Source organism: Bombina bombina, chromosome 2 (assembly GCF_027579735.1).
Source record: "Bombina bombina isolate aBomBom1 chromosome 2, aBomBom1.pri, whole genome shotgun sequence".
In the NCBI taxonomy this organism is placed as follows: domain Eukaryota; kingdom Metazoa; phylum Chordata; class Amphibia; order Anura; family Bombinatoridae; genus Bombina; species Bombina bombina.
In genome coordinates this window covers 1186929849-1186944976 of record NC_069500.1, presented here as the reverse complement: position 1 = coordinate 1186944976, position 15128 = coordinate 1186929849, and the positions used below count along the sequence as shown (strand labels likewise).

Here is a 15128-nt window from a genome sequence, read left to right as displayed (position 1 = left end):
AGACCGGGAGATGTGGCAGTTTTTGAAATCATCTGGGCAGGGTGTATTACGACCATCATGCATGGGCGTCCACAGAAATTTTCATCTGCAACAGGAGTGGCAAGTGGGTTTGTCTATCCCTAATGTAGAAGAAACTCAAGGGATTTAATTTGTAAATATCCCAGCTGATGTTTAATTTGTTTACTGTATGTGTCACTTCTGCTGGGTGGTTATTGCATGAATCAATTACCTTTTATTTATAAAGAACTAAATGAAATTACTTCTTAACCTGATGCCCTCAAATTTCAAATCCTAATCTCTTATTATTACTAAACAATTAGATACCAGCTGTGGTGCCAAAAGAGGTTTAGAAGCATGGGTCCTGCAGCCAACCATTACCATCTACATGTCCAAATCAGACCTGAAATCAGATACATGGACCCTGCAGCTATCCCTTGACATAATGATCTAGGCAAAGGTCTAATTTACATGCTGAACAAGGGGCATTTGTTTTAAAGGAAATGCTAATGCTTTATAAGTTCGGGTTTATAAGGAACTACACTTGTGATGAGTTACTAAGAGTGCAAAAAATATTACATTTAAAATTAAAAAATAGGCACCCGTAGTGGTAAACAGGCACGTTATTAAACTCACAAAAATTAATCACAACAAGAGTGCCTAAACCCAATTAAATTTGAATTATCACAATGTGCTAACTAGTGTTAGTAAATCATTATCGTATATCTAAACATTCATTTTATTTCCAGAACCTGTCATACTCGCACTCATACAATAAAAACACTTAAGCTCTGCAGATTTGAATCAAAATTATTGCTGAATTTTTTTTAGGTATAATACTGCATGAGAGAAGACTTTGCGCAGTTTTGTAGCGTTTCACCAGGGTGCAGGAGATACTGTCCCTGATCGACTAAGCTCTTTCTTTAGTGGGAGCTTTCCTAATTTTATCTGTCCTTATTTTATTTAGTGAATTAATTATAATGCTAAACTCCTGCAACGGGAGCACATTTACTGCAGTGTAATGATATTTTCTACTGTTACTGGTATGCTAAAGATTATATATTATTTTCCCCTTTAAGACATCATCAAAAAGTATTACTGACATTAAATTAAGAGAGACTCCACTCTCACTATGTGGGGAACATAGTGAGAACGGAGACTCTTGCTTCAAACATATGAGCCTACCTAGGTTTAGCTTTCAACAAAGAATACCAAGAGAACTAAGGCAATTTTATGATACAAGTAATTTGGAAAGTTGTTTAAAATTGCATGCCCTATCTGAATCATGAACGTTTAATTTTGACTTGACTGTACGTTTTTAATGTTCCTTTAACCCCTTAATGACCGGACCATTTTTAAATTTTCTTACCCTTAATGACAATGGCTATTTTTACATTTCTGCGGTGTTTGTGTTTAGCTGTAATTTTCCTTTTACTCATTTACTGTACCCACACATATTATATACCGTTTTTCTCGCCATTAAATTGACTTTCTAAAGATACAATTATTTTCCTCATATCTTATAATTTACTATAAAAAAATATATAAAATATGAGGAAAAAATTGAAAAAAACACACTTTTTCTTACTTTGACCCCCAAAATCTGTTACACATCTACAACCACCAAAAAACACCTATTCTAAATAGTTTCTAAATTTTGTCCCGAGTTTAGAAATACACAATGTTTACATGTTCTTTGCTTTTTTTGCAAGTTATAGGGCCATAAATACAAGTAGCACTTTGCTATTTCCAAACCACTTTTTTCCAAAATTAGCGCTAGTTACATTAGAACACTAATATCTTTCAGGAATCCCTGAATATCCATTGACATGTATATATTTTTAATTAGAAGACATCCCAAAGTATTGATCTAGGCCCATTTTGGTATATTTCATGCCACCATTTCACCGCCAAATGCAATCAAATAAAAGAAATTGTTGACTTTTCTTGAGGGACCTAATTCCAGAAGATGGATACAAATTGAAAATGCCTTGACCACATCACATGACCTGAGTATTATAAGCTGGAATCCAGCATTCTTTACTACATTCTCTATATCATCCTCCTCAATTACTAATGAAACCTGGTCAGATTGGAGGAAACTATGTACTCCACAGAACAAAATCTCTTCCAGGTACTCCCCACTTACTACTCTCTTAAATAATCCAGAATTTAAACCTGGCTTGTCTTTGGAACAAGGTCCCCATTTAGATCTTATACAACACCTTCCCATATACTTACTAACAGATAGCGCTAATAATATCAAATCTAAACAACAACTTGAAGCACTGGGGCACCCTTTTCTGTCATCTTGGTTCAGGATTCACCAACTAAGGCATTACATAACTTCACATAAATGCAAAAAAGACCTCACACGGCCCCTCTCGATATTTGAGCAACTTTGTATTCCTAAAAAGGAAATAACCCGCGTGATATCTAAACTATATAAACTAATTTTGTCTAATACTTTCCCGCATCTCCCAACATACACCAAACGATGGGATAGGGAACTCAACACCAATACCACTCCAAAAACTTGGCTCCGAAGATTCGCGAATCTCTCCCATTCAGGGCATTCAGCCCAAGCAAAAGAAACAAACATCAAAATATTTATGAGATGGTATATGACCCCAGCTAGAATCAAACATATCTACAAAAAGTCCCCGGGCATTTGCTGGAGAGGATGTTTGAGGGAGGGTCATATCTCACACATTTGGTGGGAATGCACTTATATTAAAGAATTCTGGTCAAAGGTCTTTAGGGACATCAATAAAGTTTTAAGCACACACATCTCACCCGACCCAGACATAATTATGCTTAGTCACCCACCCCCTATTGCATGCAAAATAAGAAAACATTTATTTCAAATCATGCTCAATTCAGCCAATCAACTGATTCCAAAAATGTGGAAATCAGTGCGAACACCAACCATATCAGAATGGAAACACCTAGTTGACAAGAATCTGACAATGGAAAGATTTTATTATGTTAAACTAGGCCAATTGTCTTTATTCCACGATATGCAGTTCTTATGGGAATCTTACACTTACGGTGGTAGGCAAGCAATATAGGGTCAGAGTATACAACCACACACAGCGGTTCATATGAGTAATATTCTACCTCATCACTAATGCGACGAACAAATAATACAAAGCACAGTGAGACTTCTTTTATTTCCTCTTTCTTTCTTTTATTTTTCAAGCTATTAATAACATAGTTTATTAGTTTATTGTTATGAAATTGTTATATATAATTAAATCACATGTGACAAAGCTTTACTATTTGCAGTTGTACGTAACTTTCCGTATTCAATAGAGATTTTAAGCCCTTTTGCTCAATCTCAAAGACACTGGGGGTAAACCCACACATTTTTCATTCTGTTATATTAAGACTCATGGAACCCCCAAGATTACAGCTTTTATGAGAAGAAAATAAAGCCTTGGGGTAATAAGGGAGACATTTTTTGTGAGAGTTACAACTGTAGATTGTGTCATATGTTACTTGCATTCTGTTGTTTTTACACCACTTGCAGGTGGTTGATGTACTAGTAAACATTCTGTACAAAACAAACTAATAAAAAATAAAATAAATAAAAAAAAAAAAGAAATTGTTGACTTTTCACAAATTTTTTCACAAACTTTAGGTTTCTCGCTGAATTTATTTACAAACAACTTATGCAATTATGGCATAAATGGTTGTAAATACTTCTCTTGGATCCCCTTTGTTCAGAAATAGCAGACATAAATGGCTTTGGCGTTGCTTTTTGGTAATTAGAAGGCAGGTAAATGCCGCTGCACACCACATGTATATTATGCCCAGCAGTGAAGGGGTTAATTAGGGAGCTTGTAAGGAGCTTTTAGGTTTAATTTTAGCTTTAGTGTAGTGTAGTAGACAACCCAAATTATTGATCTAGGCCCATTTTGGTATATTTCATGCCACCATTTCACCGCCAAATACGATCAAATAAAAAAAAATGTTAAATTTTTCACAATTTTAGGTTTCTCACTGAAAATATTTACAAACAGCTTGTGCAATTATGGCACAAATGGTTGTAAATGCTTCTCTAGGATCCCCTTTGTTCAGAAATAGCAGACATATATGGCTTTGGCGTTGCTTTTTGGTAATAATAAGGCCGTTAAATGCTGCTGCGCCTCACACTTTAATATGCCCATCAGTTAAGGGGTTAATTAGATAGCTTGTAGGGTTAATTTTTAGCTTTAGTGTAGAGATCAGCCTCCCACCTGACACATCCCACCCCCTGATCCCCCCTGACCCCCCCTCAAACAGCTCTCTTCCCTCCCCCACCTCACAATTGTCACCGCCATCTTAAGTACTGGCAGAAAGTCTGCCAGTACTGAAATAAAAAGCATTTTTTTTTTTTTTTTTTCTTCTTCATACAGTCTGCAGTGATGGATCCCCTCTTACCCCACAACCTCCCTGATCCCCCCATACATCTCTCTAACCCTCCCCTGGACCCCCCTCTACCTATTTGCCGCCATCTTGGGTACTGGCAGCTGTCTGCCAGTACCCAATTTGCCCCCAAAAATTGTTTTTTTTTTAATTTTTTATATAAAACATTTCTTTTCTGTAGTGTAGCTGCCCCCCCTCAACAATCTACACCCCTCCCCCTCCCAGATCCCTTACTAAACAACAAAGATCCCCCTCTGCATCTGCATCGTTCTTTTTTTATACTGTGATGCATATTTTGCGCACACGCCTCCCACGCCCCCTTCGCCGCAACCGCCCCCATGGCAGCAAAGGGCTACAGAGTGGCCCTTTCTGCATCGGTGGGTAAAATAGGGGATTGCAGTAATGTCTCAATATTGAGGCATCACTACAATCCCTTGGAAGCGATCATGATCGCTTCCAGCACTTCAAAAAACAGAGGACGTACCAGGTACGTCAATTGTCATTAAGGGAAGTATTTGCTATGACGTACCTGGTACGTCCTCTGTCATTAAGGGGTTAAAGGGACATTAAAGTCAAAATTAAACTTTAAATTGATTGGATATAGCTTGACATTTTAAACAACTTTTCAATTTACTTCTACTATAAATTTTGCTTAGTTCTCTGGGTATTGTTTGTTAAAGACAAATCCTAGATGAGATCAGGAGCGTGCAGGTGTCTTAAAGGGATACTAAAACCAGATTATTTTTTTCTTTATTGATTCAAATAGAGCATGTAATTTTAAGCAACTTTCTAATTTACTCCTATTATCAAATTTATTTGTTCTCTTGCTATCTTTATTTGAAAAACAGGAATGTAAAGCTTAGTAGCCGGCCCATTTTAGGTTCAGCACCCTGGATAGCGATTGTTTATTGGTGGCTACATTTAGCCACCAATCGGCAAGCGCTACCCAGGTGCTAAACCAAAAATGGTCTGGCTCCTAAGCTTTACATTCCTGCTTTTCAAATAAAGATAGCAAGAGAACGTGGAAAAATTGAGAATAGAAGTCAATTGGAGTCGTGAAAGTTTCATTTTGAATTTACTGTCCCTTTTAACTAAACTGAAAAGCTCCCCAATTTTAGTTAATCATCTCCATCCACAAGATATCAGAGTAACCTGCTACTGCTAAAGAGGGCGAGTGCAGTATTTAACTTTACTGTGTACTGCAGTTTTGTCTGATTGTCAAGGGGTTAAATATGTGAAGGGTTAAGAGGGGGAGGAGCTGACCCCTTGCTGCAGCAACAAGCAGAGGGATTGAATATAATAAATACCCCCCCCCCCAAAAAAAAAAAAAAAAAAAACACTGTTCATCATGATATTGTTATTTCTCCCAGCTACACAATAAATTACACATTTATTAGACTGCAATTTGGGTCCAGGGCTACTATGCTGTTTTGCTGGCAAACGAAGCAGCTATGTTTCAGGTCTAATGTGACTAGAGCTGGATCAAGCATGATAAAACGGTGCTTCTACTTAGATTAAAAAAACCTTATCTTCAACTACTGTGCACTGCTAACAGATTGTACTCACCTACTTACATACCACATGCTCTTCCCTCTCGGTCTTGCTAACAAGTGTGACACCTCCCAGTTCTGTCAGCTCCTCCCTCCTGCTGTCACTTAGCATAGCCACAGGCAGTGAAAGGTGAGGTACAGGCAATCCATGCAAGTTAAACCTCCAATAAGAGCTCAGGTTGTTGGCTCTGTGTTTACATTGGCTTGCTATAGAGGCTACCGCATTACTATTCTAGTATTTTAGCCCTGCATTTGTGCTTGTTTCTTTTTCCTGCATAAATGATTCTGTACCCATCGGTGTACGCTACCACTGAGGCTCCCTTAGGTGAACAACTGGTCTGCCTTTTACAGGTGCCCTCTCTTCCTGATTGCCCTCTCTTCCTGATGCCCATGCCGTCATGTCCGATTCTGCTTTGGTTGTTGTTGGCAGCTGTCAGCCCCTTGTATCTGTGGCATTATACAGTTGGTGAACCCTGTGTTTTGTGTGTACCCTCTCTTACGATGAGATCTCGTATATTAATGTTAAGAGACCACCTTTGGCATTTGTATAACTGTAGTAGTTAACTTGTAATCTGCATACTTATAATAATGAATAACAAAATAATAACACTTAATTTAGATTATTTGTAAGTACAAGGCTGATGTTCATTTTTTAACTTTACCCCATAAGATTACCTCATGATGTATTTGTATACAATATAAAAATATAAACAGTCACATTTATTAAACCTTATATTTTTGTTTTGAAGGATCGATGATAAAGATGAAAAGCGCAAAAGCTCCAAAAAGAAAGAGAAAAAGTCACAAGATAAGGTACAAATTTCATGTTGAATTGGCATAAAATGTCTATTTTACTTTAATATTGTATACAAAATGTATTATGCAATCCTATTTAAATTGTCCCCATCTCTGTAATACTTTTGTTGCCAATTTTCTGTGCTTTACATGAAATGTTAAAACAACATGGAAGTAATTAAGTTTGATACTTCTCTTTCGGTTTGTTGCCTATACTCTCTTGCATGTGTCATTTATTGCATTTTAAAAAAAAATATAAAGTTGTAGTCCAGAGTGATACAGAAGTTTGTAGGCACCAATCACCAGGTAGGTGCTCCTGAGCCTACATATTTTGTGCTTTTCAACAAAGTACATTTGATAACTGAAGTAGATTAATTCTATATTTTGGTATATTTCATGGCCAACAAATCTGATCATATTAAAATATATATATATTTAACTTTTCTCCTGTTAAGTGTAGTCAGTCCACGGGTCATCCATTACTTATGGGATTATAACTCCTCCCTAACAGGAAGTGCAAGAGGATCACCCAAGCAGAGCTGCTATATAGCTCCTCTCCTCTACGTCATATCCAGTCATTCTCTTGCACCTAACTAAAGATAGGACGTGTGAGAGGACTGTGGTGTGTTAAACTTAGTTTTTTATTTCTTCAATCAAAAGTTTGTTATTTTAAACGGCACCGGAGTGTGTTGTTTGTTCTCAGGCAGCATTAGAAGAAGAATCTGCCTGAATTTGTCTATGATCTTAGCGGTCGTAACTAAGATCCACTTGCTGTTCTCGGCCATTCTGAGGAGTGAGGTAACTTCAGAACAGGGGATAGCATGCAGGGCCCACCTGCAAGGAGGTATGTGCAGTAAATTATTTTCTAAGGAATGGAATTGACTGAGAAAATACTGCTAATACAGATGTAATGTAAGTGCAGCCTTAAATGCAGTAGTAGTGACTAGTATCAGGCTGATATGTATGTATGTATACTCTGAGGTATTTCTGGGGAATGGAATTTCACTAAGAAAATACTGTCAATATTAAAGTAATATTTGAGCCGGCACTGCAGTGAAAGCGACTAGCAGCAGGCTTATTAATAACACTTCATAATTTTCAATTTTTAAAACGTTTACTGGCATGTTAAAGTTTTATCACCAAGTACCTCAGAAAAAACGATTATGGGCATGATTTTTACCACATGGCTGTCGTTTTTTTCTGAATAAAAACAGTTTACTGAGCTTCCCCACTGTTGTAATATGAGTGGGAGGGGCCTATTTTAGCGCTTTATTGCGCAGTAAAAATTTAGTCACAGTCTTCCTATTTCTTCCTCCATGATCCAGGACGTCTCTACAGAGCCCAGGGGTCTCCAAAACTAGTTTTGAGGGAGGTAATCAGTCACAGCAGACCTGTGACAGTGTGTTTGACTGTGATAAAAACGTTTATTATTTCAACTGTTATCCGTTTTGGGTATTAAGGGGTTAATCATCCTTTTGCTGGTGGGTGCAATCCTCTGCTAACTTTATACATTTTCTGTTAAAATTTGGTTGTTTTAACATATTTGGTTCATTGTTAATTCAACTGTGTCACATTTTTATGTTTCTTAAAGGCGCAGTAGCGTTTTTTATATAGCTTGTAAATTTATTTAAAAGTTTTTTTCCAAGCTTGCTAGTGTTATTGCTAGTCTGTTTAAACATGTCTGACACAGATGAATCTGTTTGTTCACTATGTTTAAAGGCCAATGTGGAGCCCAATAGAAATTTGTGCACTCAATGTATAGATGTTACTTTGAATAAAAGTCAAACTTTATATGTTAAAAAAATATCACCAGACAACGAGGGGGAAGTTATGCCGACTAACTCTCCTCACGTGTCAGTACCTTCGCCTCCCGCTTAGGAGGTGCGTGATATTGTGACGCCAAGTACATCAGGGCGGCCCATATGGCTAATGTTATGACTGAAGTACTATCTAAATTGCCAGAATTAAGAGGTAAACGCGATCACTCTGGGGTAAGAACAGAGTGCGCTGATAATAGTAGAGCCATGTCTGATACTGCGTCACAATTTGCAGAACATGAGGACGGAGAGCTTCATTCTGTGGGTGACGGATCTGATCCAAGTAAACTGGATTCAGAGATTTCAAATTTTAAATTTAAGCTTGAGAACCTCCGTGTATTACTAGGGGAGGTATTAGCGGCTCTGAATGATTGTAACACGGTTGCAATTCCAGAGAAAGTATGTAGGCTGGATAAATATTTTGCGGTACCGGCGTGTACTGACGTTTTTCCTATACCTAAAAGGCTTACAGAAATTGTTAACAAGGAGTGGGATAGACCCGGTGTGCCCTTTTCACCCCCTCCTATATTTAGAAAAATGTTTCCAATAGACGCCACCACACGGGACCTATGGCAGACGGTCCCTAAGGTGGAGGGAGCAGTTTCTACTCTGGCTAAGCGCACCACTATCCCGGTGGAGGATAGCTGTGCTTTTTCAGATCCAATGGATAAAAAGTTAGAGGGTTACCTTAAGAAAATGTTTGTTCAGCAAGGTTTTATATTACAACCCCTTGCATGCATCGCGCCTGTCACTGCTGCGGCGGCATTCTGGTTTGAGTCTCTGGAAGAGACCCTTAGCACAGCTCCATTGGATGAGATTATGAACAAGCTTAAAGCCCTTAAGCTAGCTAATTCATTTATTTCTGATGCCGTAGTACACTTAACCAAACTTACGGCTAAGAACTCCGGATTCGCCATTCAAGCGCGCAGAGCGCTGTGGCTTAAATCCTGGTCAGCTGATGTGACATCTAAATTGCTTAATATTCCTTTCAAAGGGCAGACATTATTCGGGCCCGGCTTGAAAGAAATTATCGCTGACATTACTGGAGGTAAGGGCCATGCCCTGCCTCAAGACAGGGCCAAACCAAAGGCTAAACAGTCTAATTTTCGTGCCTTTCGTAACTTCAAGGCAGGAGCAGCATCAACTTCCTCCGCTCCAAGACAGGAAGGAACTGTTGCTCGCTACAGACAGGGCTGGAAACCTAACCAGTCCTGCAACAAGGGCAAGCAGGCCAGAAAACCTGCTGCTGCCCCTAAGACAGCATGAAGTGAGAGCCCCCGATCCGGAAACGGATCTAGTGGGGGGCAGACTTTCTCTCTTCGCCCAGGCTTGGGCAAGAGATGTCCAGGATCCCTGGGCGTTGGAGATCATATCTCAGGGATATCTTCTGGACTTCAAAGCTTCTCCTCCACAAGGGAGATTTCATCTTTCAAGGTTATCAGCAAACCAGATAAAGAAAGAGGCGTTTCTACGCTGTGTACAAGACCTCTTACTAATGGGAGTGATCCACCCAGTTCCGCGGTCGGAACACGGGCAAGGATTCTATTCAAATCTGTTTGTGGTTCCCAAAAAAGAGGGAACCTTCAGACCAATCTTGGACTTAAAGATCCTAAACAAATTCCTAAGAGTTCCATCGTTCAAAATGGAAACTATTCGAACCATCTTACCCATGATCCAAGAGGGTCAGTACATGACCACAGTGGATTTAAAGGATGCCTACCTTCACATACCGATTCACAAGGATCATTACCGGTATCTAAGATTTGCCTTCCTAAACAGGCATTACCAGTTTGTAGCTCTTCCCTTCGGGTTAGCTACGGCTCCAAGAATCTTTACAAAGGTTCTGGGCTCTCTTCTGGCGGTACTAAGACCGCGAGGCATAGCGGTAGCTCCGTACCTAGACGACATTCTGATACAAGCGTCAAGTTTCCAAACTGCCAAGTCTCATACAGAGTTAGTTCTGGCATTTCTAAGGTCGCATGGGTGGAAGGTGAACGTAGAAAAGAGTTCTCTATTGCCACTCACAAGAGTTCCCTTTCTAGGGACTCTTATAGATTCTGTAGAAATGAAAATTTACCTGACGGAGGACAGGTTATCAAAACTTCTAAATGCTTGCCGTGTCCTTCATTCCATTCAACACCCGTCAGTGGCTCAGTGCATGGAGGTAATCGGCTTAATGGTAGCGGCAATGGACATGGTACCATTTGCGCGCCTGCATCTCAGACCGCTGCAATTGTGCATGCTAAGTCAGTGGAATGGGGATTACTCAGATTTGTCCCCTCTGCTAAATCTGGATCAAGAGACCAGAGATTCTCTTCTATGGTGGTTTTCTCGGCCACATCTGTCCAAGGGGATGTCCTTCCGCAGGCCAGATTGGACGATTGTAACAACAGACGCCAGCCTTCTAGGTTGGGGCGCAGTCTGGAATTCCCTGAAGGCTCAGGGATCATGGACTCAGGAGGAGAGACTCCTTCCAATAAACATTCTGGAATTAAGAGCAATTTTCAATGCTCTTCTGGCTTGGCCTCAGTTAGCAACTCTGAGGTTCATCAGGTTTCAGTCGGACAACATCACGACTGTGGCTTACATCAACCATCAAGGAGGAACAAGGAGTTCCCTAGCGATGATGGAAGTCTCAAAGATAATTCGCTGGGCAGAGTCTCACTCTTGCCACCTGTCAGCGATCCACATCCCAGGCGTGGAGAACTGGGAAGCGGATTTTCTAAGTCACCAGACCTTTCATCCGGGGGAGTGGGAACTTCATCCGGAGGTGTTTGCCCAACTGCTTCATCATTGGGGCAAACCAGATCTGGATCTCATGGCGTCTCGCCAGAACGCCAAGCTTCCTTGTTACGGATCCAGGTCCAGGGACCCGGGAGCGGTGCTGATAGATGCTCTGACAGCACCTTGGGTCTTCAACATGGCTTATGTGTTTCCACCTTTCCCGATAATTCCTCGATTGATTGCCAGGATCAAACAGGAGAGAGCATCGGTGATTCTAATAGCGCCTGCGTGGCCACGCAGGACCTGGTATGCAGATCTAGTGGACATGTCGTCCTGTCCACTGTGGTCTCTGCCTCTGAGACAGGACCTTCTGATTCAGGGTCCTTTCAAACATCCAAATCTAATTTCTCTGAGGCTGACTGCATGGAGATTGAACGCTTGATTCTATCAAAGCGTGGATTCTCGGAGTCAGTGATTGATACCTTAATACAGGCTAGGAAACCTGTTACCAGGAAAATTTACCATAAAATATGGCGTAAATACTTATATTGGTGCGAATCCAAGAGTTACTCATGGAGTAAGGTTAGGATTCCTAGGATATTGACTTTTCTACAAGAAGGTTTAGAAAAGGGCTTATCTGCTAGTTCGTTAAAGGGACAGATTTCAGCTCTGTCTATCCTTTTACACAAACGTCTGGCAGAAGTTCCAGACGTTCAGGCTTTTTGTCAGGCTTTGGCTAGGATTAAGCCTGTGTTTAAGACTGTTGCTCCGCCGTGGAGCTTAAACTTAGTTCTTAACGTTCTGCAAGGTGTTCCGTTTGAACCCCTTCATTCCATCGATATCAAGCTGTTATCTTGGAAAGTTCTGTTTTTAATGGCTATTTCCTTGGCTCGAAGAGTCTCTGAGTTATCGGCCTTACATTGTGATTCTCCTTATCTGATTTTTCATTCAGACAAGGTAGTTCTGCGTACTAAACCTGGGTTCTTACCTAAGGTAGTCACTAACAAGAATATCAATCAAGAGATTGTTGTTCCATCATTGTGCCCTAACCCTTCTTCAAAGAAGGAACGACTTTTGCACAATCTGGACGTCGTCCGTGCCCTGAAATTTTATTTGCAGGCAACTAAAGATTTTCGTCAAACTTCTTCCCTGTTTGTCGTTTATTCTGGACAGAGGAGAGGTCAAAAAGCTTCGGCTACCTCTCTCTCTTTTTGGCTTCGTAGCATAATACGTTTAGCCTATGAGACTGCTGGACAGCAGCCTCCTGAAAGGATTACAGCTCATTCTACTAGAGCTGTGGCTTCCACTTGGGCCTTTAAGAATGAGGCCTCTGTTGAACAGATTTGCAAGGCTGCAACTTGGTCTTCACTTCACACTTTTTCAAAATTTTACAAATTTGACACTTTTGCTTCTTCGGAGGCTGTTTTTGGGAGAAAGGTTCTACAGGCAGTGGTTCCTTCCGTGTAAAGATCCTGCCTGTCCCTCCCGTCATCCGTGTACTTTTAGCTTTGGTATTGGTATCCCATAAGTAATGGATGACCCGTGGACTGACTACACTTAACAGGAGAAAATATAATTTATGCTTACCTGATAAATTAATTTCTCCTGTAGTGTAGTCAGTCCACGGCCCGCCCTGTTTTTTACGGCAGGTCTAAATTTTAATTAAACTCCAGTCACCACTGCACCCTATAGTTTCTCCTTTCTCGTATGGTTTCGGTTGAATGACTGGATATGACGTAGAGGGGAGGAGCTATATAGCAGCTCTGCTTGGGTGATCCTCTTGCACTTCCTGTTAGGGAGGAGTTATAATCCCATAAGTAATGGATGACCCGTGGACTGACTACACTACAGGAGAAATGAATTTATCAGGTAAGCATAAATTATATTTTTCACAATCTTTGGGTTTCAAACTGAAATTATTCATGTACAATTACTGCAGACAGATGGTTGTAAAAGCTTCTCTGCTGAAAAATGGTAGGCATGCATGTGCCAGAGTGTTGGACATAGGTACTACGTCAACACAGTACGCTGGGCAAAGTCCTAAGTGACGTTGTACCTACATTCTTTTGGCTTCAGGGATTAAATTCCTGCCAGGAACCTCTTTTTAGTTGTATCCTATTTTCCTGCTTATTTCAAGTAACATGCTACATTAGTTTTTACATGCTTTTTTTGGGTGGGGAACGAGGGGTTATTTACTACAATTTATTTTTTATGTCACCATTTGTTGCAACAGATTGTAAACATAAACCTGATGTTTGACCTGTCAACAAACTCAAAAGCTGTAGCTCCAGTAATTAAGCAGAACAGCCAAAGTCGTCATCTCCTCAATGTCACATTGCCAATTGATTCTGTGCTTAGTGTGTCTTCAGAGGACACCTGGGGGAGGTAAGTATATATTTTTTTTTATTTGTCTCTGCTTTATAGTCTATAATTTTACATCTTACATAACATATACAACCATAACAATAATAGTCAAAAATATGTCTTGCTTTTGTTTATTAAAAAAACTAAAAAAAAAAAAACTTGAAATTTCATATTGTTTGTATGGATACAAATTAGGTTAATTAAAAATTAAAAAGGGGTTTATCCCGGGTAATTGTGCGTCAGGTTTAATGCTTGTATTACAAGTTGAAAGTGAACACATGAGCACAATCGCAATTTACGCTAAAATGATTATCATGTCCTCAGAGCTCTGGTTAACTGTTTTACAAAACAAAAAGTGTCACAAAACACATCAAAATACATTTTAAATAATTTTTAAGGGCTCAAAGATATGAGGTCTCAGGTGTTATAAAAAAGGCAGATAAAGGACTTTAACATAGATATATATATATATATATATATATATATATTTATTTATATATAATGTCTAAATATGTGTGTATATATGTATGTGTATATATATATATATATGTGTGTGTGTGTATATATGTATATATATATATATATATATATATATATATATATATATAATGTGTGTATATGTGTATGAGGAAGGCACTCACCGGGTTTAACCAAGGGTATACTTTTTAATCCCTTAAAGTGACGTTTCGGAGTTTTACCCCCGTTTTCAAACTGACAACAAGAACCTTACATTTAAACAAATCCTTAAATACCCACTCACCTCAAAGCGCTGATCAGCATCAATATGTCAGATTTAATCTCACTAAAAGAAAAAGGGAGGCACTTAAGAATTTAACCAAGGACGATACTAGGAGCGGATAAAGGTGGTGCTATGGTCATAATGGGCTATGAATTCTATCAGAAATAAATACTACAACTACTCAATGATGCTGGTACATATCGGACATTACCGGGTAATCCAACCTTACAGTTCAAGGGACGAATAGATAAGCTGCTTAATAAAGCTCAAGAAAGGGAATGGATTGATAAAGACGTTTGAATACCTGACAGTTGATTACCCTAAAGTCCCTGTCTTCTATATGCTGCCAAAAGTGCATACAAACCTCAGAGAACTGACAGGATGCCCTATTGTAGCGGCAACGGATTCACTCCTACAACCACTGGCAGTATATGTAGACAATATACTATAGCCTAAGGTACAACAGATGGCTAGTTATTTGAGAGACTCAGGAGATGTGATAGTACTACTGAAGGACCTGGGGCCTATAGAAGAGGATGATCTGCTTGTAACCCTTGACGTTACAGTCATACCACATGATGAAGGTATGGAGTCAATTAAGAGACACCTGCAAAGGTACCCCTACATGGGACCGCCTGGAGAGTTCGTACTAGACCTTTTGGAGTGCTGGTTAAGGATTAATTTATTTCGATTTGAGGAGAAATATTATTTGCAGCTAGCAGGTACCGCAAT

At 39.5% G+C, this 15128-nt stretch overlaps 1 protein-coding gene across 1 annotated transcript in view; it reads left to right on the top strand.

The window, feature by feature from the left end:
- Positions 1 to 15128, top strand: part of UFSP2 (UFM1 specific peptidase 2) — a 139507-nt gene that overhangs the window by 13912 nt on the left and 110467 nt on the right. Inside the window, exons 4-5 of the mRNA XM_053703885.1 lie at positions 6707 to 6770; positions 13527 to 13678. Coding sequence (XP_053559860.1) covers positions 6707 to 6770; positions 13527 to 13678 — 216 coding nt within the window. The remainder of the gene's footprint in view (positions 1 to 6706; positions 6771 to 13526; positions 13679 to 15128) is intronic.